The sequence below is a fragment of the Elephas maximus genome, chromosome 1 (assembly GCF_024166365.1).
Source record: "Elephas maximus indicus isolate mEleMax1 chromosome 1, mEleMax1 primary haplotype, whole genome shotgun sequence".
Classification (NCBI taxonomy): Eukaryota; Metazoa; Chordata; class Mammalia; order Proboscidea; family Elephantidae; genus Elephas; species Elephas maximus.
This window is the reverse complement of record NC_064819.1, coordinates 101,045,946-101,071,540: the sequence shown is the minus strand read 5'-3', so window position 1 is coordinate 101,071,540 and position 25,595 is coordinate 101,045,946. Positions and strand designations below refer to the sequence as shown.

Below are 25,595 nucleotides of genomic sequence, written 5' to 3'. Positions count from 1 at the left end.
CAGGGGTCCAAGAATAAGTGGGCCTCCCAGTCCTTACAGCCAACAGCATTGGGTGCCCATAGTCTGGTTGCAAAACCCACCCACCTACACACTCTAGGGAACAGGGACACGCTTTCCTCCGAATCAGGGGCAGCCATCAGCCCCCTGCCTTGTTCCGTGCATGACCCCATACTGCAGCCAGATACCTGTGCCTACTCCAATCACTGCTGCACCTCTAGGACTGTAGATAGGAGCCTGCACCCCACACTTGGTGACTGACTATCTGGACACTTGAGCTGAATTCATACAAGAAAAGTAAGTGGATTCCTGTGCTCACATACCTAGTAACAAATCTAACTACCTGGTGACAAGACGTTAGAGCTTCAAAGGTGCCAATAATCGAACTAGCTCACACGAGCAGCCTATTTAGGCACATCAAAACAAAACAAAAGAAGAAGCTAGCACACAGAAAGCAAACATAAAATAAATATAATAACTTACTGATGGCTCAGAGACAACAGTGAGTATCCAATCACATAAAGAGGCAGACCACGATGGCTTCCCAAAACAAAGATTCAAGAAATCTTCCGGAAGAGAACTTCGAAGAATTACTGGAGGTAGAACACAAAAGATTAATATACAGAACTCTTCAAAAGATCAGGAAGGAGAGGAGGCAAAAAGCAGAACAAGCTAAGGAACACACAGACAAAGCAACAGACAAACTTAAGAAGATTATACAAGAGCACAATGACAAATTTAACAGGCTGCAAGAATACACAGATGGACAACAAACAGAAATCCAGAAGATTAACAGTAAAATATCAGAATTAGACAACTCAATAGAAAGTCACAGGAGCAGAATTGAGGCAACGGAAGTCAGAATTGGTGAGACTGAAGATAAAGCACTTGACACCAACTTATTTGAGGAAAAATCGGATAAAAGAATTCTTAAAAAATGAAGAAAATCTAAGAATTATGTGGGACTCTATCAAGAAGAATAACCTATGAGTGATTGCAGTACCAGAACAGTGGTGGATAAAAGAAAATACAGAGAGAATTGTTGAAGATTTGTGGGCAGAAAACTTCCCTGATATCATGATGAGAAGGTATCTATACAAGATGCTCACTGATTCCCACACAAGGTAGATCCCAAAAGAAAGTCACCAAGACATATAATGAAACTCGCCAAAACCAAAGATAAAGAGGGGATTTTAACAGTGGCTAGGGATAAACAAAAAGTCATCTACAAAGGAGAGTCAATAAGACTAAGCTCGGACTACCCAGCAGAAACCACGCAGGCAAAAAGGCAATGGGATAACATATATAAAGCCTTGAGAGAAAAAAAAAACTGCCAGCCAAGAACTGTCTCTCAAATATGATGGTGAAGTTAGGGCATTTCCAGATAAACAGAAGTTTAGGGACTTTGCAAAAAAAAACAAACCAAAATTACAAGAAATACTAAAGGAGTCCTCCAGTTAGAAAATCAATACCATCAGATAACAACCCAAGACTAGAACACGGGACAGAGCAACCAGATATAAACCCAGATAGGAAAGTCACAAAAATAAATCAAAGCTAAAATGCAGAAAATAGGGAAACAGACATGTCAACATGTAAAAGATGACAACATTAAAAGAAAAAAGAGGGACTAAAATATATAGTCATAGATCTTTCATATGGAGAGGAAGTCAAGGTGACATAGAGGAATAAAACATTGGTTTAAACTTTAAAAAATAGGGGTAAATACTGAGGTAGCCACAAAGGAAACTAAGAATCCTACACATCAAAATAAAAAACAAGAAAAACATAAAGACTTGGTAAATACAAAATCAACAGCAATGAAAAAGATGAAAAGAAAATACATAAAGAAAAATGACTTAGCACAGAAAATTAAGTGGAACAAAGAAACTATCCACAACACACACACAAAAAGAAATCAAAATGACAGCACTAAACTCATAAAAAAAAAACCTCATAGCAATCAATAATTATGCTGAAGGTAAAAAGAATAAATACACCAATAAAGAGATGGAGTGGCAGAATGGATAAACACTTGTTTATATGCTGCCTACAAGAGACACACCTTAGACTTAAAGACACAAACTAAAACGCGAAGGGTGGAAAAATATATATATATCAAGCAAACAACAATCAAAAAAGAGCAGGAATGGCAATATTAATCTCTGACAAAATAGACTTCAAAGTTAAATCCACCACAAAGGATAAGGAAAGACACTATATAATGATTAAAGGGTCAATACACCAGAAGGACATAACCATAATAAATATTTACACACCCAACGACAGGGCTTCAAAATACATAAAACAAACTCTAACACCACTGTAAAGTGAGATAGTCAGCTCCACAATAATAGTAGGAGACTTCAACATACCACTTTCAGTGAAGGACAGAACATCCAGAAAGAACCTCAAGAGAGACACAGAAGATCTAAATGCCACAATCAACCAACTTGATCTCATAGACATATACAGAACACTCCACTTAACTGTAGCCAAGGATACTTTCTTATCCAACGCACATGGAATATTCTCTAGAATAGATCACACATCAGGCCATAAAGCAAGCTTTAACAGAATAAAGCATCAAAATATTACAAAGCATCTTTTCTGACCATAAAGCCATAAAACTAGAAATCAATAACTGAAAAAGCAAGGGAAAAAAATCAAACATCTGGAAACTGAACAACACCTAGCTCAAATACTACTGGGTTATAGAAGAAATTAAGGATGGAATAAAGAGATTCACAGAATCAAATGAGAATGAAAACACATCCCACCAGAACCTTTGGGACACAGCAAAAGCAGTGCTCAGAGGTCAATTTATAGCAATAAATGGACATATCCAAAAAGAAGAAAGGGCTGAAATAAAAACATTAACCCTACAACTCGAACAAATAGAAACAAAGTAGCCTTTGGGCACCAGAAGAAAGCAAATAATAAAAATCACAGAAGAATAAAATAAAACAGAAAAACAATTGAAGGAGTTAACAAGACTAAAAACTGGTTCTTTGAAAAGATCAACAAAATCAATAAACCATGGGCAAAACTGACAAAAGAAAAACAGGAGAGGAAGCAAATAACCAGAATAAGAAATGAGATGGGCAATATCACAACAGACCCAACTGAAATTAAAAGAATTATAACAATACTGTGAAAACTTGTACTGTAACAAATTTGAAAACCTAGAGGAAATGGAAGAATTTCTAGAAACACACTACTTACTCAAACTAACACAAACAGAGGTAGAACAACTAAATAAACCCATAACAAAAGAAGAGATTGAAAAGGTAATTAAAAAATTCCCAACACAAAAAAGCCCTGGTCTTGACAGTTTCACTGGAGAACTCTACCAAACTTTCAGAGAAGAGTTAATACCACTACGACCAAAGGTATGTCAGAACACAGAAAAGAATGGGATACTCCCAAACTTATTCTATGAAGACAGCATAACCCTGATACCAAAACCAGGTAAAGAGCCACAAAAAAAGAAAATTAGAGACCAATATCCCTCATGAACATAGACGCAAAAATGCTGAACAAAATTCTAGCCAACAGAATTCAACAGCATATCAAAAAATTAATTCACCATGACCAAGTGGGATTCATACCAGGTATGCAGAGATAGTTCAACGTTAGAAAAACAATCAATGTAATCCAACACATAAATAAATAAAAGACAAGAACCACATGATCTTATCAACTGACACACAAAAGGCATTTCACAAAGTCCAACACGCACTCATGATAAAAAAAACTCTCAGCAAAATAGGAATAGAAGGGAAATTCCTCAACATAATAAAGGGCATTTATACAATGCCAACAGCCAACATCATCCTAAATGGAGAACGTCTGAAAGCATCCCCCTTGAGAACGAGAACAAGACAAGGATGCCCTTTATCGTCGCTCTTATTCAACATTGTGCTGGAGGTCCTAGCCAGAGCAATTTGGCTAGAAAAAGAAATAAAGAGCATCCAAATTGGTAAGTGTCTTAGTTATCTAGTGCTGCTGTAACAGAAATACCACAAGTGGATGGCTCTAACAAAGAGAAGTTTATTTTCTCACAGTAAAGTAGGCTAAAAGTCCAAATTCACGGTGTCAGCTCCAGGGGAAGGCTTGCTCTCTCTGTCAGCTCTGGAGGAAGGTCTTTCTTGTCAATCTTCCACTGGACTAGGAGCTTCTCTGCGCAGGAACCTCAGGTCTAACGGATGCCCTCTGCTCCCAGTGCTTCTTTCTTGGTAGTACTGAAACAGGCTGCTCAGCCATATTGAAAACCCCAATCAGCACCCCCTCCCCCCTCTTTGTCTTGCTAACCACAAGCTTTTGAGCAGGAAGTTGCAGCAGGTAGTGGCTCCGTCCACTGACTAGCCCTAGTTACACCTTGAAGCACGCACAGATTGAAATCAGATCCTTCAACTGACCTCCCCCCGCCCCCCAAATATAGGTATGGGAGGGCTAAAGGCAGAAAGTTCTGGGTACTAAACTCAACCCCCTAACGCCATTGGAAACAAAAAGCTCCCCGGCCCCGTTAGTCAGGGAGCACGTGGCCTTGTGGTCACTAGACCCGTGTGCTCCTTGTATGTGCAGACAATAAACTTGCCACTTTCTGTTTCCGTTGCAATCAGTGTCTGTCTTATTTCAATCGGCTAATAAGACAGGACAAGAACCCAAGTGGCATTCGGTTACAGTACGAGGTCCCCCGTCTCTGTTTGCTTCTGTCTTTTATATCTCAAGAGATTGCCTGAAGACACAATTCAATCTTGTAGATTGAATCCTGCCTCACTAACACAACTGCCGCCCACCCTCATTAACATCACAGGGGCAGGATTTACAACACATAGGAAAATCATACAATACCAGGAATCATGGCCCAGCCAAACTGATACACATATTTTTGGGGGGACATAATCAACCCATGACAGTACGGAAGACGTAAAAGTATCTCTATTTGTAGATGATATGATCTTATACACCGAAAACCCTAAAGAATCCACAACGAAACTAATGGAACTAACAGAAGATTTCAGCAAAGTATCAGGATACAAGAAAAACATACAAAAATCAGTAGGATTCCTCTATACCAATAAAGAAAACTTCAAAGAGGAAATCACCAAATCAATACCGTTTACAATAGCCCCCAAGAAGATAAAATACTTAGGAATAAATCTAACCAGAAACATAAAAGACCTATACAAAGAAAACTACAAGACACTACTGCAAGAAACCAAAAGAGATCCACGTAAGTAGAAAAACATAACTTGCTTGTAGATAGGAAGACCCAACACTGTGAAAATGTCTATTCTACCCAAAGCAATCTACAGATACAATGCAATCCTGATCCAAATTCCAATGGCATTTTTTAGTGAGATGGAGAAAAAAATCACCAACTTCATATGAAAAGGTAAGAGGCCCCAGATAAGTAAAGTATTACTGAAGAAGAAAAACAAAATGGGAAGCCTCACACTACCTGATTTTAGAACCTACTATACCACCATGGTAGTCAAAACAGCCTGGTACTGGTTCGACAACAGATACATAGACCATGGAAAAGAACTGAGAACCCACACGTAAATTCATCCACCTATGAACAGCTGATATTTGACAAATGCCTGAAGTTCGCTAATTGGGGAAAAGACAGTTTCTTTAACAAATGGTGCTAGCGTAACTAGATATCCATCGCAAAAAAATGAAACGAGACCCATACGTCACACCATGCACAAAAACTAATTCAAAATGGATCAAAGACCTAAATATAGAACTTAAAGCCATAAAGATCATGGAAGAAAAAATAGGGACAATGCTAGGAGCCCTAATATGTGGCATAAACAGAATACAAAACATTACTAACAATGCACAAACACTGGAAGATAAACTAGACAACTGCGAGCTCCTAAAAATCAAACACTTATGCTCATCAAAAGACTTCACAAAAGAGTAAAAAGACAACCTATAGACTGGGAAGAAGTTTTGGCTACAACAAATCTGATCAGCATCTAACCTCTAAAATCTACAAGATACTGCAAAACCTCAATAACTGAAAGACAACCCAATTAAAAAACAGGCCAAGGACACGAACAGGCACTTCACCAAAGAAGACATTCAGTCGGCTACCGGGTACATGAGGAAATGCTCACACTCATTAGCCATTAGAGAAATGCAAATCAAAACTACAATGACATACTAACTCACCCCAAGGCTAGCGTTAATCCAAAAAGCACCAATATATGTTGGAGAAGTTGTGGAGAGACTGGAACACTTACACACTGCTGGTGGGAATGTAAAATGGTAAAATCACTTTGGAAATCGAATTGGTGCTTCCTTAAAAAGCTAGAAATAGAAGTACCATACGATCCAGCAATCCCACTCCTTGGAATGTAACCTAGAGAAATAAGAGCCATCACACGAATAGATATATGCACATCCATGTTCAGTGCAGCACTGTTCACAATTGCAAAAGGATGGTAACAACCTAGGTGCCCATCAAGAGATGAATGGATAAACAAATGATGGTATATTCACACAATGGAAAACAACAAAACGATATAGAACATGGATGAATCTGCAAAACATCTCATAATATGGATGGATGAATCTGCAAGGCATTAGGCTAAGTAAAATTTGTCAGTCGCAAAAGGACAAATATTGTATGAGACCATTATAAGAACTCAACAAATGGTTTAAACACAGAAGAAAACATTTTTTTGATGGTTACGAGGGTGTGGAGGCAGGGGGAGGGGTATTCACTAACTAGACAGTAGAGAGTAGACAAGAATTATCTTAAGTGAAGGGAAGGACAATACACAATACAGGGGAAGTAGGCACAACTGGACTAAACCAAAAGCTAAGAAGTTTCCTGAATACAACCAAATACTTCGAGGGACAGAGTAGCAGGGGCGGAGGTCTGGGGACCATGGTTTCAGGGGACACCTAGGTCAACTGGCATAATGAAGGTTATTAATAAAATGTTCTGCATCCCATTTTGGTGAGTGGTGTTTGGGGTCTTAAAAGCTAGCAAGCAGCCACCTAAGATACATTAACTGAGCCCAACCCACCTGGAGCAAAGGAGAAAGAAAATATTAGACCAAGAGACAGAGAAGGCCACATAAACCAGAGACTCCATCAGCCTGAGACCCGAACTAGATGGTGCCTGGCTACTACCAATGACCGCCCTGACAGGGAACACAACAGAGAGCCCCTGACGGTGCAGGAGAAAAGTGGGGTGCAGAACTCAAATTCTAGTAAAAAGACCAGACTTAATGGTCTGACTGAGGCTGGAGGGACCCCGGAAGACATGGCCCCCAGACTCCCTGTTAGCCCAGACCTGAAACCATTCCCGAAGCCAACTCTTCAAAGATTAGACAGGACTATAAGACATAGAATGATACTCGTGAAGAGAGTGCTTCTTAGCTCAAGTAGATACGTGAGACTAAATGGGCAGCTCCTGTCGGGAGGCGAGATGAGAAGGCAGAAAGGGACAGGAGCTGGCTGAATGAACACGGAAAATACAGGGTAGAAAGGAAAAGTGTGCTGTCACATGACAGGGAGAACAACTAGGGTCGCATAACAACATGTGTATAAATTTCTGTATGAGAAACTAACTTGAACTGTAAACTTTTATTTAAAGAAGAATTAAAGGAAAAAGTAATGTGACATGGGAGGGCACCTAATACCAAGGTATAGAAATTTAAGGAAGTCTCAAAGATAAGGTGAAATAAATAAATGATTAAATAGGGTTACAGAAGAACCCCAAGGCTAGAGAGAACAAGGAATCCCTAAGAAGCTGGAGTAAACCTTCAAGACACACTGCAGCCTTCCACTAGATCCTCTGCATTAACAATCCTCCCGCCAGAGCCCTTTTCATCTGGAAAATAAGCTCTCAAAATTTTCTCATCACAATTTTACCCTTGGATCCTGCCACATTTACCCATTCATCACTCCTCGGTGACACCTAGTGGTATAATCTGGACCATAACCCTTAGTAAAGTCTGCTCGCCAGGTGGTTGCAGAAAAAGGATGCCAATTCCATGGGTATGTAAGAACAATCAAGTACTTCCCAGGATACGCTGTCAAACACAATGGTTTCAATAAATCAAGCTCTGTTCAAATCTTTCTTAATGCTGGTTTTCATAATCACCAGCTTGAACAATCAGCCGCAGCAAAGTGGCACGCAGGGAAAAGCCTGCTCAGTCTCCTAGCCAACAATGGGAGAAAACTGGGATAACTCACACCCTCTTACACACTACTTGGCTCACCTGATAGCCAGTCTCTGTCCAGTTGTTTTTAAACAGTTGTTGAAGAAAGCAGGGAGCCAAAGCCAAAGGGCAATGTTTTCCAGATGATTTACCTAGCTCTGTGGCTCTGAACTTTGGCTGTATAGTAAAATTATTTGGGAAGGTTGAAAACAAATAGCAGTGCCTGGGCCCACCCCCCTACCCCCCGACTGGGTTAACTGGTCTGGGACAGTGCCTATCATCAATATTTTTAAAGTCAGGTTTATATACAAACACATACAGTTATGTGCTTGTATCAAGATATAAAGCCCCTTTGTAGTCAACCCTTTCCCATTCCCAGGCAACTACTGATGTGCTCTCTGCCCTAGTCTTGCCTTCTCCATAATGTAATACAAATGGAATCACACAGTATGTACGCTTTTGTGCCCGGCTTCTTTCATTCATTTAGCATAATATCTTTGCGATTCATTCATACTGTTGTATTACCAGTAGTCACTTTTTATTGCTGACTACTATTCCAGAGTGTGGGCATATGTCAGTTTGTTTATCCATGCCCCAGTTTGTTTGTTTTTCCAGTTTTTGGTAATTATGAACAAAGCCGCTATAAACAGTCACATATAGGTTTCTGTGTGAACGTAAGTTTTCATTTATCACGGGTTAAAAAAATTTTTTTTTTTTTAAATACTTAGATACGGGATTGCTGGGCACGCGCATGCTTAACTTCATAAGAAACTATTCAACTGTTTTTCAAAGCGATAGTACCATTTTGTATTCCTGCCTGCAATGTAACAGAGTTTCAACTGCTCTGTGTTCTCACCTCCCTTGGAATTGTGAGTTTTATTTCAGCAATTCTAACAGGTGTTTATCAGTTGGTACTTTATGTGAAAACTCTTTACCAAAGGGTAACATGCAAACAGAAAAGTATACAAAGCATAAATGTACAACTAGATAAATAATCACTAAGTGAACATCCCAGTGTAACTTCTACTAAGTTTAAAGAAAAAAAACACCCCACATTATCAGCACCCCAGAAACCCCTGTGCCTCCGTCAACCACGACTTCCCCCAAATAAGGTGACTACTGTACTGGCTTAATATCACACATTCATTTTGCCTGTTTTTGAACATTATATAAACAGTATCATGTAATATGTACTCTCTTGTGTCTGGCTTCTTTCACTTAATATTACCTTTGTGGGATTTATTCATGTTGTTGGATACAGCAGTAGTTTAGTCATGTTCATTACAATACAGTGTTTCATTGTAAGAATATTATAGTTTATTTATCCATTCTACTGTTGATGAACATTTCGGTTGCTTTCCTGGGAGTGAAAATACTTTCTCATGAGATATACGTATGTATCTTTAATAAATAATGCCAAATAATTTTCCAAAGTAGTTGCACCACTTATAATCCCACCAGAGGAGTAAGTTCCCCTTGCTCCGTGTCCTTGCCAATACTGAGCACTGTCACCCTTTAATTTCAGTCATTCTGGCATGGGAAACCCTGGTGGTGTAGTGGTTAAGTACTACAGCTGCTAACCAAAGGGTCGGCAGTTCAAATCTGCCAGGCACTTGGTGGAAACTCTATGGGGCAGTTCTACTCTGTCCTATAGGGTCGCTATGAGTCAGAATCGACTCAATGGCACGGGGTTTGGTTGGATTTGGTTTTGGTGGGCATGTAACAGTACTCCACTGTGGTTTTAATTTGCATTTCTCTTATCACTAATGAGGCTGAGAAACTTTCTATGGTTATTGAACACTTGGATATCATCTTTTATGAAGTACCTATCCCTTGCCCATCTTAAAAACTGGGTTACTCTCTTTTTCTTAGTGATTTGGAGTTCTGAATATATCAGAGTATAAGCCGTTTTTTGGTTATATGTGTAGCAAATGTCTTCCACACTGAGCTTTCCCTTCACTCTCTTAATGCTCTCTTTGGATTGAATGGAAGTTCTTAATTTTAATGTACTACCTTCAGTATTTTTAAAATCCCAAATAAGAGGCAAAAACCGGAAACAAGTGTAAAAATGGCATGACAGTGATATCTGACCTCCTTTAACATCACAAGTGAGAAGGAGAATCAAGATCAACAGCCCAAGGCCGACTGCTATGATGCAGACATTACACATGCCTCCTCTCTCTGTCATCTTTACCAATTCTGACACCAACCATCCCTCCCATGGCACCCTCTACTCCTCTGCCGGGTTTGATAATTCACTGCAATGGCCACACAGAACTCACAGACAATACTCATGATTATGGGTTTATTAGGGAAGTAACAGGTTACAATTCAGGATCAGAAATGTTCAGGATACAGTTCTTCCATCAGGACAGCTTCTTATCAGCTGTGCCAACAGGCATGCCACTCTCTGGCCCCCCACCTCAGCCCTATTCAGGGCAGGAGATGCAAAGCTCTTTCAGCTCTGCTGGTACGTGCTCAGAGGCACTCCACTCTGCCAGTAGGCCTCAGCTCTAGCTCCATGGGTCAGCAAACCTAGCTCCACCAAGCGTTCTCCTGCCACCATTTCTCTGCCACCGCTTCTGGCCATCCTCAGTGTTACAGCTCTCTCTCTCAGTCTCCTGGTTCAGGAGCTTCTCAGCACAGCGATCCCTGAGGTGAAGGACGCGCTCTGCTCGTGACTCTTCTTCCCTTGTAGTGGTGAGTTCCTCTCCGTCCTGCTTCTGGGATGGCTCATTTTAAGCCTAGTGGAATGGCAAAACTGACCAATCCATTTGGTGGGCCACAATTACCTTATCTGTACTTGGGTGGGAGTTACAAGACCGTGTTGAGAAAGGCCACACAAAAGTGATCCACTGCACTGAAACAGGGTTGAGAACCACTACTCAAACTGCTAGGAGACCAGAAGCTGAACGGTCCCAAGCAAGAAGGTTTGTTCACATAGAGTACACTCACCAGAGACTTCAAATACACAGAAAGACAAAGGTAGGAACCCCCAGGAAGCAGGTGAACAAGCAAACCCACCAAAGAATTTCAGATTGTGACTTCTTTAAAACAACAACTTTTCTAAAAGAGCTGGATATCAATACAAAGAATGGACCATCTGAAGAGCTTCTCAATTAACAGAAATCTGTAATACTAAACCATCCTCATATTTTGTGTGCAGAGTTAACTGTCTCTTACAAAGTTTAAAAAGTGTTTTTACTTTATTGTGGTAAAACATATATAACATAAAATTTGCCATTTTAATCATTTCTAAGTATACAATTCAATAGCATTAATTAGATTCACAATGTTGTGTAAACTTCACCACTATTTCCTCAAGTTTTTCATCACCCCAAACAGAAACCCTGCACCATTAAATAATAACTTCCCCTTCTCCTCTCCCCCCAGCCCCCAGTAACCTCTAATCTACTTTCTGTCTATTCTAGATATCTCATATAAGTGGAATCGCACAATATTTGTCCTCTTGTGACTGGCTTATTTCACTCCACATAATGTTTTCAAGGTTCCAGGTCACAGGGTGGATCAGAATTGCACTCCTTTTTACGGCTGAATAATAGTTCATTGTATGTACAGAGCTGGTGTTTATCCATTCATCTGTTGATGGACATTTGGGTTGTCACCAAAGTTATTGTTTTTTTAAGCCAATTTTAAACCAAAACTGCATTTGTTGCAATTTTTTTCAAATATTTTATTGTGTTTTAGGTGAAAGTTACACAGCAAATTAGGTTTCCATTTAACAATTTTTGAACAAATCATTCCATGACATTGGTTATAATGTTTACAACGTGTTAGGGTTCTCTTTATTTCTATTCTGTTTGTTCCGTTTCCATTTATTTAGCTTCCCTGTCCCTCCTTGCCCTCTCATCTTTCCTTCTAGGTAAATGTTGACCATGTGATCTCAAATAGCTGATTGCTTATGGGAGCACATTCCCTCATGGGTGGTACTGTTTATTTTATAGACCAATCTATTATTTGGCTGAAAGGAGACCTCTGGGAGTAGCTTCAATTCCAAGTTAATACGGTGTCTTAGGGCAATAGTCTCAGGGGTTCCTCTGGTCACTATCAGTCCAATAAATCTGGTCTTTTTTAGGAATTTGAATTTTGTTCCACATTTTCTCCCATTCTATCTGGGATCTTCTATTGTGTTCATTTACATTTTCTATTTAAAAATGAAAAGTTGAAAAAAAATTTTTTTTTTACATTTATGTTCTTAAAATGCCTGGAGTTGATTTTTACTTACAGTGTGAGGCAGGGATCCAATTTATTCTTTTTCTATATGGATTATATTTTTCCCAGTGAACAGTTACTACTTTACCCACTGATCTTGTCTACCATCTCTGTCATCTAACAACAATACATCAGTGTGCAGGTCATTTGTTGCAATTATCTATACTTAAGCTCTCATTTTCTGGCCATTCCAGCAGATAAGAAACCATTTTATAAAGATAGAACATAGATACGAATTTTGGAATTATCAGAAATATCTACCTCTTGAAACAGACTTGGCAAGTGACTTCAAACATGACCATAACAATAATATCCTGTGGCTGAAACTCAAGTCCCTAATGAACAGAAGAGGGCAGCCAAGGCACCACGCCAGGAAGAAGCAGACAGAAAGGAAGGGAATATCTGTTGAGTAAAAAAAGGGATAGGCTTGTACCTGTAAGAACAGTTGTACCATCAAAACACCCCAGTAATAGCTTCTCTCAAAAATCTGTTACCTCACAAACTGAATCAAAGCTAAGAGGCTTAATAAATTGTATAGAAAAGATGTGGAGGAACCAGGAACCTATCTCTCCTCTGCATTATCTGACTGTGACCCGAGAAGGAGTCACATAAGCCCTAGAAGAAAAAGTACAAGGCAAACACTGGAAGTAACTCCAGAAAGCGCTGTTGTGATCTTAGTTGGGAGAGGCTGCCTCTGTGCCCCTGTGGCTGACAGTCAAGGAACAAAGAAATCAGTCAGCTGGTGGCTTCCCAATCTCTCAAAATCTGCTAAACCCAGAAATGGAGCACAGCCATACTGCACATAATCAAGGGAAGAAGCAGCAGAGAACTCACCTCTTTAATGCCATAAAACCCTATTTCTCAGATTGCCAACTGTGAAAACATTTTTTCCTAAGGTGTTTTAATATAAGCTATTGCAGAGGCTTTAAAACCTTGCAGCTATTGAATTGGCAAATGTTGTGTTATATATTATTTTTGTAACAACAAAAATCTTACAGCTATATCTTAAATATACAGAATATTCATTCATTCATTCATTCATCCACCCAGCATAGCAAATTGCTTGTGTCTTTTACTGGTATTTGACAACAAGGCATAGTAGAGAGACCTACCTGTTCTTTGAGTCCTGTTCATTCACTGACTCACCAGTCAGTTATGTAGACAGACCTGGGCAAGTCAATTTATCTCTCCTGGCCTCAGATTCATCTGTCCACAGAGGTGGTAAAACTAATCTCTAAGGTCTCCTTTTCAGTGCCAATTTCTATTCTGCTCATAGTGCCTCGCTAAAAGTACTGAACCAATTTACTTAGCATTTACACCCTCTCCTTCAACACAGTGCCAACTCAACTTAATCCTAGCGCAGACGGGTATGTACTTTATGCATGCAAAATGAGGCTGCTAGGCAACGCTCCCTTCTAACAGGTGCCATTAAAATCCTCCCAACCAGAGCAGTGTAACAGTGTAAAATGGTGTCTGAAGACATTTCGTGTTTCCTAATCCTTAACTGTTTACATTAGAATTTCTCTTAAAACATACTCTATATTTTCATTGTATTCCCTAGGGCTTATATACCTACCCTTTAGGTACTTCCTAATTGCTGGACTATACACTATTTCACCTCCCTTAAACCAACCAAACTCCATTGCCGTTGAGTTGATTCCAACTCATAGCAACCCTACTGGACAGAGTAGAACTGCCCCATAGAGTTTCCAAGGAGCACCTGGTGGATTTGAACTGCCGACCATTTGGTTAGCAGCTGTAGCACTTAATCACTACGCCTCCAGGGTTTCCTCACCTTCCTCAACTCCCTTAGTATATTTATAATAGACTAGTGGTTTTCAAATTTGCTTAAAGATGAAAACCCTTTATTCAAAGAAAATTTTCCTTAGAACACCAATATATGATAAAACTGTATTATGGATTGAACTGCATCCCCCCAAAATATGCATGAATTTGGCTAGGCCATGACTCCCAGTATTGTGTGACTGTCCACCATTTTGTCATCTGATGTGATCTTCCTACGTGTTGTAAATCCTATCACTGTGATGTTAAGGAAATGGATTAGCGGCAGTTATGTTGATATGGTCTACAAGATTAGATTGTGTCTTAAGCTAATCTTCTTTGAGATATAAAAGACAGAAAGGAGCAGGAGACGTGGGGAACTCATACCATCATGAAACCAGCGCTAGGACCACAGCATGTCTGTTGGACCCGCAGTCCCCACACGGAGACGCTACTAGTCCAGGGGAAGACTGATGACAAGGACCTTCCTTTAATGCCATGAGAGAGAAAGCCTTCCCCTGGAACTGGCGCTGACACCCTAAATTTCGACTTGTAGCTTACTAGACTGTAAGAGAATACACTTCTCTTTGTTAAAGCCTTCTACTTGTGTTTTTTCTGTTATAGCAGCACTAGATGACTAAGACAAACAAGTTTTAAAAAAGGGGGGTTGTTCTGATTGAAAGAAGTGGGAAGGAGAGGGCGCTAAGTGCAGTAAGTTCAGCTTTCCCTACCCCTGGTATCCCCTGGGCCACAGATGTACTCCGGAAACTTCAGTGGGTAAGTGAAATCAGTCAGTCGCAAAAGGACAAATACTGTATGAGACCACTATTTTAAGAACTCAAGACAAGGCTTAAACACAGAAGAAAACATTCTTTGATGGTTATGAGGGTGAGGAGGGGGAGAAGGGGTATTCACTAATTAGACAGTAGACGAGAATTATTTTAGGTGAAGGGAAGGACAATACACAATGCAGAGGAAGTCAGCACAACTGGACTAATCCAAAAGCTAAAAAGTTTCCTGAATACAACTAAACCCTTCAAGGGACAGAGTAGCAGGGGCAGAGGTCTGGGGACCATGGTTTCAGGGGACATCTAGGTCAAATGGCATAACAAAGTGTATTAAGAAAATGTTCTAAGTTGGAGAAACAAATGACCAACTTCATATGGAAGGGAAAGAGGCCGGGGTAAGTAAAGCATTACTGAAAAAAGGAAAGCAAAGTGGGAGACCTCACTCTACCTGAATTTAAAACCTATTATACCACCACAGTAGTCAAAACAGCCTGGTACTGGTACAACAACAGATACATAGACCAATGGAACAGAATTGAGATTCCAGACATAAATCCATCCACATATGAGCAGCTGATATTTGACAAAGGCCCCAAAGCAGTTAAATGGGGAAAAGACAGTCTTTTTAACAAATGGTACTGGATATCCACCTGCAAAAAAATGAAACAAGACCCATACCTCACTCCATCCACAAAAACATGCTCGAAATGGATCAAAGACTTAAATATGAAATCTAAAACAATAAAGATCATGGAAGAAAAAATAGGGACAATGTTAGGAGCCCTAATACATGGCATAAAGAGTATACAAAACATTATTAACAATGCAGAAGATAAACTAGACAACTGCGAGCTCCTAAAAATCAAACACCTACGCTCATCCAAAGACTTCATCAAAAGAGTAAAAAGACTACCTACAGACTGGGAAAAAGTTTTTAGCAATGACATTTCTGATCAGCACCTGATCTCTAAAATCTACTTGATACTGCAAAAACTCAACTGTAAAAAGACAAATAACCCAATTAAAAAAATGGGCAAAAGATATGAACAGACACTTCACTAAAGAAGACATTCAGGTAACTAACAAATACATGAGGAAATGTTCACGATGATTAGCGAAATGCAAATCAAAACTACAATGAGATTTCATCTCACTCCAACAAGGCTGGCATTAATCCAAAAAACACAAAATAATAAATGCTGGAGAGGTTGTGGAGAGACTGGAAGACTTACACACTGCTGGTGGGAATGTAAGATGGTACAACCATTTTGGAAATCGATCTGGTGCCTTCTTAAAGAGCTAGAAATAGAACTACCATACTATCCAGCAATCCCATTCCTTGGAATATACCCTAGAGAAATAAGAGCATTTACACAAACAGATATATGCACACCCATGTTCACTGCAGCACTGTTTACAACAGCAAAAAGATGGAAGCAACCAAGGTGCCCATCAACGGATGAATGGATAAATAAATTATGGTATATTCACACAATGGAATAGGACGCATCGATAAAGAACAGTGAGGAATCTGTGAAACATTTCATAACATGGAGGAATCTGGAAGGCATTATGCTGAGTAAAATTAGTCAGTTGCAAAAGGACAAATATTGTATAAGACCACTATTATAAGAACTTGAGAAATAGTTTAAACAGAGAAGAAAATATTCTTTGATGGTTACGAGAGAGGGGAGGGAGGGTGGAAGAGGGGTATTCACTAACTAGACAGTAGAAAAGAACTGCTTTAGGTGACGGGAAAAACAACACACAATACAGGAGAGGTCAGCACAATTGGATTAAACAAAAATCAAAGAAGTTTCCTGAATAAACTGAATGCTTCGAAGGCCAGCGTAGTAGGGGCATGGGTTTGGGGACCATGGTTTCAGGGGACATCTAAGTCAATTGACATAATAAAATCTATTAAGAAAACATTCTGCATCCCACTTTGAAGAGTGACGTCTGGAGTCTTGAACGCTAGCAAGCAGCCATCTAAGATGCATCAATTGGTCTCAACCCACCTGGATCAAGAGAGAATGAAGAACACCAAGGACACAAGGTAATTACGAACCCAAGAGACAGAAAGGGCCACATAAACCAGAGACTACATCAGCCTGAGACCAGAAAAACTAGATGGTGCCCAGCTATAACTGATAACTGCCCTGACAGGAAACACAACAGAGGACCCCTGAGGAAGCAGGTGAGCAGTGGGATGCAGACCCCAAATTCCCATAAAAAGAGCAGACTTAATGGTCTGACTGAGACTAGAAGGACCCTGGTGGTCACGGCCCCCAGATCTTCTGCTGGCCCAGGACAGGAACCATTCCCAAAGCCAACTCTTCAGACAGAGATTGGACTGGACAATGGGATGGAAAGGGATGTAGGTGAGGAGTGAGCTTCTTGGGTCAGGTGGATACTTGAGACTATGTTGGCATCTCCTGCCCAGAGGGGAGATGAGAGCATAGAGGGGGTTAGAAGCTAGCAAAACAGACGTGGAGAGAGGGAGCAGACTGTGTCATTATGGGGAGAGCAACTGGGAGTATGTAGGAAGGTGTATATAAGTATTTGTGTGAGAGTCTGAGTTGATTTGTAAACTTTCATTTAAAGCACAATAAAAATAAAAATAAAATTGTTCTGCATTTAACTTTGGTGAGTGGCCTCTGGGGTCTTAAAAACGTTAGCAAGCAGCCATCTAAGATGCATCAATTGTTCTCAACCCACCTGAAGCAAAGGAGAATGAAGAACACCAAAGACACAAGGAAAATATGAGCCCGAGAGACAGAAAGGGTCATATAAACCAGAGACTCCATCAGCCTGAGACCGGAAGAACTAGATGGTGCCTGGCTACTACTGATGACTGCCCTGACAGGGAACACAACAGAGAATCCCTGATGGAGCAGGAGAAAAGTGGGATGCAGACCTCAAATTCTAGTAAAAAGACCAGACTTAATGTCCTGACTGAGACTAGTGGGAGCCCAGAGGTCATGGCCCCTGGTATCCCAAAACTAAAACCATTCTCAAAGCTTACTCTTCAGACAAAGATTAGACTGGACTATAAGATATAAAATGATACTGGTGAGGAGTGTGCTTCTTAGCTCAAGTAGACACATGAGGCTACGTGGGCAGCTCCTGTCTGGAGGCAAAATGAGAAGGCAGAGGGGGACAGGAGCTGGTTGAATGGACACAGGAAATACAGGGTGGACAGAAGGAGTGTGCTGTCACATTGCAGGGAGAGCAACTAGGGTCACATGGCAACGTGTATATAAGTTTTTACATGAAAAACAAACTTTGGCAGATTCCCGGGGACTTTGGAGTTTCCATTTACAGGAAGTTAATTCCCCCAGTAACTTAGTCTAGTTTCTGGAACGGGACCCACTGCCCCAATTCAGGTGTTTCCTTCAAAATAACTCCAATTTAAAAGTCATTACAAATTATTTAGGCATAATTTAATCTCTGGCAGTATACAGAAGCAATTGCCACTGAAGATGTAGGTAACTAGGGGAGAAAAAGACAAAGCTTTGATCTTCTGAATTTTGTACCACGTATTTATTACGTATGCAAATAAAAAGTAATTTAAAGATAAATAAAAATTCAATGAAAGTCATCAGGCTTTTGTGAATTCCTGTACCTTGTTGTCCATAATTGTCCACTGGCCTTCGGCATTCTGCTTCAAAACACAGTGGTTTCGGGAAATCATCAGAGGGCAGCTTTTTGATACCAGCTGGTATGTGACACCAAATCCTCGCCCTATAGTCACCTAGGAAGACAATAATAATGGAAGAGGCACAATCACCCACTGTGCTAACAAGGAGGTCCTTTACAATCTGGTCAGCCAAAGAAATCTGACTCCCATGGAACCGAAACAGCTCATCTGCAATCTCTTCCTTCAACTGCCTTGGAGACACCAACACAAACCTTTTAGAAAATGGGGATTCAGAAGCAGAACAAGGAAAGAAGTTGTGACAAGAAGAGACTGCTTGAAAGGAGTTAATTATGGAGTCTCAGGACTGGTAGAACCCTTAAAGGTCATCTGAGTGATCTGCTTCAGCTACCCACGAGATGGAGGAATTCCTTCTACACACTCTATCAACTAGTCTTAAATGCTACCAAGAACTACAGCCACTATATAAGATAGTTTCTCCAATTTTTTTAATTACTATTTTTATTTCTGGTGAAAACATACACAGCAAAACCAGTTCCTGTTCAAGTTTCTAGACAGTGATTAGTGACATTGGTTACATTCTTCACATTGTATCTACATTCCCCTTATTTCTCTTCTAGTTGTTTCATTCCCTTTAACGTAAACTCTGTGCCCCCAACATTCTCATCTATGCTTTAGAATAGCTATTGTCTACTTGGTCTTATATAGATAATTTATTATAAGAACGTAATACTCAAGGGTAACAATCTTTACTTTTTGAACTAAACCGTTATTTAGCTTAAAGGTAACTTCAAAGGATAGTTTTGATTCCAGGTGTGAAGAGTAACTCAGGGCAATAGTGTTGGGGACTCCTCCAACCTCAATAGGTCTAGTAAGTCTGGATTCTTCAAGAATGTAAAGTTCTGTTTCACATTTTTCTCCCTTTCTATCAGGATCCATCTATTGTATCCCTGATCAGAACTTTTAATAGAGGCAGCTGGGTACCATCTAGTTCTTCTGGTCTTGGGGTAGAGGAGGCAGTAGTTCATGGAGATAAATTAGTCCAGTAGTCTGATTCCTTCTCTGATTCTTGGGTTTCCTTCTTTCTCTTTTGTCAGATGACTAGAGACCAATAGCTGTATCTTAAATGGCCGCTCATTGCTTTTAAGACCCCAGATGCTACTCACCATTCTGGGAGGTAAAACATAAAGTTTAAGAACTATATTATGCTAATTGACTGGATTATCCCACAAGACCATGACCCTAAGCCTTCAAATCAAGAGAGCTAATCCTGTGAGATGACTGGTTATTTCTAATTTGTATCAGTTCGGTAGCCCCTCTCCCTTTTTGGTTCGTTATTGTTGCAAAATTATATATAAACCAGTATTTGCCAATTCATCCTTTTTTCTTGTATAGAGCTTATTGGCATCAATCAGTCAAGCTGTGCAAACTTCACCTATCAGTGGCACCTTTCTCGTCACCATAAACAAAAAGTGACTACTACCTAGGGAATACTCCCCCTACCCCCGCCTAGTAACCACCAATGAACATTAGTCTCTGTATCTCTGATTTTTTAAAAATTTATTTTATCTGTTGTTGAGAATACACCCAACAGAATGTATACCAATTCAACAATTTCTACGCGTACAATTCAGTGATACTGATTACTTTCTTCAAGTTGCAACCATTCTCACCTTCCTTTTCCAAATTGTTCTTCCTCCATTAACGTAAACTCACTGCCCCCTAAGTTTCCTGTGTAATCTTTTGAGTTGCTGTTGTCAGTTTGATCCCATAGAGATAGTTCTTAAAAGAGCATAACGCTCAAGGCTGACATTCATTACTGGTTAAGCTAAACTATTGGTTTGGTTTTAAGATTTCAGCGGGTACTTTTTAAGGTTCAAAGATTATGAACATCTGCTTCCTTTCCTAGGAGACCAGAAGAACCAGGCAGTGCCTGGCCCCTACTACTGAATGCCTTGATCAAGGATTCTGTAGAATTCTGGTCAAAGGAGGGAAGATGCAGAACAGAACCCCAAATTCTCATGGAATCCAGACTTTCTGGAGCCAGTGAGGCTGGATGAACCCCTGAAACCACTGCCCTGGGATAATCCTTTTTATTTCTTAAATAATATTTTATTGTTTTTCATGAAGGTTTACACAGCAGTTTAGATGGGTCGGTAAATATTTGTCAATGAGTGGAAGAATAAAGAGATCTCATTTATGAGCGCTCTCAGATTCTAGGATGGGCATTTTTTAGGCCAGAAGTTGGAAACTAGGTTATTACCACCAACAAATATAAAGAAACAGCAGCTAAGAGTTCTTACAATCTGACTTGTTCCCCCTTTAAAATGTGGTGACAACCTCCAACAATACCGAGTCTAAAGTTTTTCAATTCTTTGACAGATGTCAGAAATTCCATTCATTATTGAAATTCTCTGAGTTAATATGTGTATCTTTAAAAAATGCAATACTCAAAAAATAAATAAATAAAACCACTAACAACTTTAGAAAAAAAAAAGTAATACTCCCGCAATGTTTAAGAATTTACCTGTCATCCATATTAAGTGAGAATTTCCGTTTAGTGAGAGGAAGTATTCCATATGCCCCCTCCCTTTTTTTATTTTATTGTAATAAACTGTATGTAACACAAAGTTTGCCATTTTAACCATTTTTAAGCATACAATTCAGAGCATTGATTTAATGTTGTACAACCTTCACCACTATCTATTTCCAAAACTTTTTCATTACCCCAAAAGGAAACCCTACACCTATTAAGCAATAACTCCCCATTCAACCCTTTCCCCGCCCCCTCAATACCTCTGATCTTTCTGTCTCTATGAATTTGCCTATTCCAGATATTTCATATAAGCAGAATAATAGAATATTTGTCCCTTTGTGCCTGGCTTATTTCACTGGCACAATGTTTTCATGGTTCATCCAATCCATATTCCATTTTAATACTTGAGGGGAGACAGCCAGATCACTATTGTGGATAACCTGGGAAAAGTGGTACAGAAAAGGTAGAATAATGTAAAGAAACTCTACCTTGTTTTAAAATTGCTTCCTACAGGCTTTTTTCACAGAAAAAGAAGGAATCATCCTTTCTCATACTTGTCTGCACTATCTGGCCCTAGAAATTACCTTGGCAATATTGACTTTTTACCAACACCAAGGTTGAATTGTCTTCAGTGAGCTTATCTGAAAATTTCAGCACTGTTCATAACACAAAACTAAATTTCCCATGCAAACTGAGTGCCATCAAACGTTTCCGGGATCCATATGTTGGGGGTTGTCTCCATTTACAACAGCTTTGCAAGCCTTTGAGCTTACTGACATAATTGGTTTAGAAGATCATCTTGTCCTTGTCTACCCTCACCAATGTTATCCCTTTCCCTCCTGGGTATTATGATTCCTACTGTTTCCCAGATGACTAGCAAATACTCTAGAACCATCCTTGCCTTTTAGGAAGATACTATAGTTTTTTTATAGTTTTTCTTTAAGGTCTAGATACTCACAGAGCCCAGAAGCTAGCTAATTTGCAGTACATCTGTATTTTATTTGTTATCTGTGAAATCTGAGACCAAGGGAAACTGGAAAGGTAGGGAATGGACCTTACACTGCTATTATAGTTAAATGATGTCAGCATACCTCCTAAAACTTTGTGCATACCAGCCTATGCTATGATTTGGGGACCATTAAAATAAGACCTCATCTCTTGGCTTTGATTCAAGTCTTTCTTCATACACACTGCAGGCTATGCTCCAACTACTTCCTAAGACCCAGTCTTGCAGACAGCCAGGATAGGCCGGCCTCTGTTCTGCATAGGCCCCCTAGGCAAGCCACAGTCATTCCCACTAAGTCTTCAACATTCACTTAGATTTGCATAGGTCTCTCTCCAAAGAAGAGGCACCACACAAAACTAACCCATAGTTTAAAATATGTCTAGGAGAGTTTTAATAGTCCTCTCTCCCTTGGTTCAGGTGCTTTAATCTTTCTGCCCATGCCACTCCTAAGATACTCAGTGCTACCAAGGTATTCAGGAGAAGTAATAAATTAAACCATTGCAACTGAATCTGAAAAAATGAGTAAACACTTGACCACTACGCACCTCAAAGGGTTGTGTGTCAGAGTATAGTGCATAAGTAGTGATAAGATTAATTAATACATGTGAAAGCCCAAACCCTATACAAAATAATGTCAGTTATTATTAATTTATAATTATTAATTTGTTAAACTTCCCAAAGGTATATGGTTTGGAAAAAGCCATACAGGGAAGTGAATGAATGTCTAGTGTGGAATTCAAGGTACTGATACTTGGGTGGAAGGGATGTTTTGGGGCAGAAGCGTCTTTCTTCCTGGTGTTCCTGAAATAACCCTCTAATGTAGTCACTTTAAGACTGGACCTGAATCCCTCTTCTGACTTGAGGAGCCACTCCTCTAGAATAGTATTAAATAATCCATATATAAGCACTTGATCATACAGCCTGCATGGATGTTCTCAGACTACTTCACTGTATAAATCCTTCCCCACTCAAGCTACAAATACTTTGAGTACAGAGGTTGTTAAGATTTGTCCCTCTCATAGTACACCAAACAGCATAAAAATAAGTACTCAATAAATACGTGGGAGACTGAATTGAGACTATATGACTTATAGGGAAATCTAATCAAGCATACATAATAATCAAAAATCTTTAATTTAGAACATAATGATCAGCCACCTAGTTTTACTACAAAATGAACCTGTTTTACAAATTATTTCCCAAACCCAAACGGTTCCTGGTTACCACAAGCTGGTCCCTGACCCAGCTCTCCGTCCTAACCGGATTGCAATCTAATTCCTCCCTCCCCTCTCTTCCTTCACCTCCTCTCACCTTTTCTTTTTTGTTTTGTTTTGCTTTTATGACCGCATTAGCAAACATTATAAGCAAGCTCTGGAAAGGAGAATTCTTTAAAAATGTCTGAATTCCCACTCCCGGCCCATCTCAGGGTACCACTCGGTACGTGTCACGGCATAAAGGTGATCCATCCCAAAGCGCCAAGCTTTCTCCAAGAGTTAAAAAGGAGAAAAAGACCGTTACATTAAAGTTTGAGTATTTTGGAGGATATAACCCAAAACTCGCAATCGTTTTCAAAATAAAACTCGATAAAGTTCACGCTCGCGGTAGCCCTTCCTGGCCAGGCTCCGATCCTTGGCTGTTGGCGACTCGGGGTGGAAGTTGCGGCAGCTCCGCCCCACGGTTCCCCGGCCCCGGACTCGGTACTGCAGGGCTCCGAGTGACCCAAACAGGGGCTGTCTCAGTCCCTCCCTGCCCCTCACCCCAGCGTCTTCTCACCCTCTCTGCGTTCACTCTCACTATGCCCCCTCCACCTGGCTCTGTCCGCAACCACGACTCCCGCCCTAGCTCGCCCCCTGGGCCCAGGCCTCTGTCAACGGGGCCAGCTTCTCGTCCCAGTATCCTCGGACCAGGCCTCTGTCGCCACTCCGCTCCCTGTGGCCCTCCAGATTTCCCCCGAGCCCTCCTTTCTTCCTTTCTCCCACTTTGTCCCTGCTTCCTCCAATGCCCTGCCCCCTCAGATTCCCCCAACCGCTCGCACAAGAACCCCGGTGACCCAGCCTCACGCCTCTCTCCTCCTCCCCCTTCCCGGCCCGCCCGGACGCCTCCCCTCCGCTCTCCCCCTGCTTGCCCCAAACCCCTTCCCTCGCCCTCACCTCGCTCCCATCCTCCAGCAGCAGCCACTCGGCGGTCATCCCAACCCGCCGCAAGCACCAGCTCCGGCCACCGGCGCGGTCTCCCGTGACCAAAGAGTCGGGCTCCCCCATAGCCCACTCGGCCCAGGGCAGGCCCGGGTCGCGGTCAGCACACAGCGAGGCCCGGACCCCGGCTCCGGCGGCTTCTCCGCTTCCTCGCGGCCGCCATACCTAAACACCAGACAGAAGCAATCGCCAAGCGCTCGCGCTCAGTGCGAACCCACACTCGGGCTGCAAGCCCAGCCCAGACCCGGCCAGCGAGCGGAGTCACTGCGCCTGCGCGAGAGGGCGGGGCGGCCCGCGGGGTGGCTGTGTGGGGCGTTTACCCCCCGGTACGGCAGGTGTCGCCTGAGGCACGCTAATTCTCCCCCAGTCCCCTTCCTCGCTAGAACCGCTACCCCAGCCTGACTGCCCCAAATAGGAAGCTCTTCTCACCGTTCCTTTTTTTTTTTTTTTTAATTATTTATAACCGCATTGTTATGATAGGACACCTGGTGGTGCAGTGGTTAAGCGCTTGGCTACTAACTAATAGGTGGGCAATTCGAACCCACCTCCGCGGGAGGAAGATGTGGCAGTCTACTTTCACAAAGATTCACAGCCTTGGAAACCCTACAGGCAGTTGTATTCTGTCCTATAGGGTCGCTGTGAGTCGGAATCGCCTTGGTGGCAATGGGTTTGGTTTTAATTATGATGATGATATCCATATTATTTAAAACGATAACCCACTTTTAAACAACCTTTAAACTTGTGATAATGTTAAAATATGTTGTCTATTCTTAAATAGCATCTGTTTTGCAAGATGTCCTTTTATTCCCGGTTTAAAAAATTATACTGGGCAAATCTCTCGAGGCAGAAAGCAGATCAGTCGTTGCCTGGCGCGCTAGGTGTGGGAGCTGGGGATTGAATGCAAACCCGCTGGGCTTAGAGGGAATTTGGGGAGGGTAACAGAAATGTTCTAAAACTGGGTTGTGGTGACTGCACAACTGCATACATTTACTAAAAAATCGTTGAACTGCACACTTACAATGGGTGAATTTATGGAAAGTAAATTACTCTCAATAAAGTTAATTCTTCCCTTTGATTTTCCAGTATTGTGTGGTACCTGCTCCCTGTAGTGACTACCTCTGTGATAAATTCAATGCCCCATTTTGTCTTTTCAGTTTTCTGATACCTGGTTGACAATTTTCCTATATTAAATTCTGTCAGGAAAAAAA

The 25,595-nt window shown here is 40.9% G+C and overlaps 1 protein-coding gene across 2 annotated transcripts in view; it reads right to left on the bottom strand.

Annotated features, from left to right (window-relative positions):
- Window positions 1-24,637, bottom strand: part of RNF8 (ring finger protein 8) — a 53,071-nt gene extending 28,434 nt beyond the window's left edge. The window contains exons 1-2 of one of the 2 annotated variants that reach the window (XR_007518249.1): window positions 24,343-24,637; window positions 18,618-18,746 (exon numbers count right to left, since the gene is read on the bottom strand). Coding sequence is in view for 1 of the 2 variants with exons in the window: in XM_049891062.1 (XP_049747019.1) it covers window positions 18,618-18,746; window positions 24,343-24,453 (240 nt within the window). In the remaining variant the exon portion in view is untranslated. The remainder of the gene's footprint in view (window positions 1-18,617; window positions 18,747-24,342) is intronic. The other variant, XM_049891062.1, reaches the window with a different exon arrangement.
- Window positions 24,638-25,595: the final 958 nt, after the last annotated feature.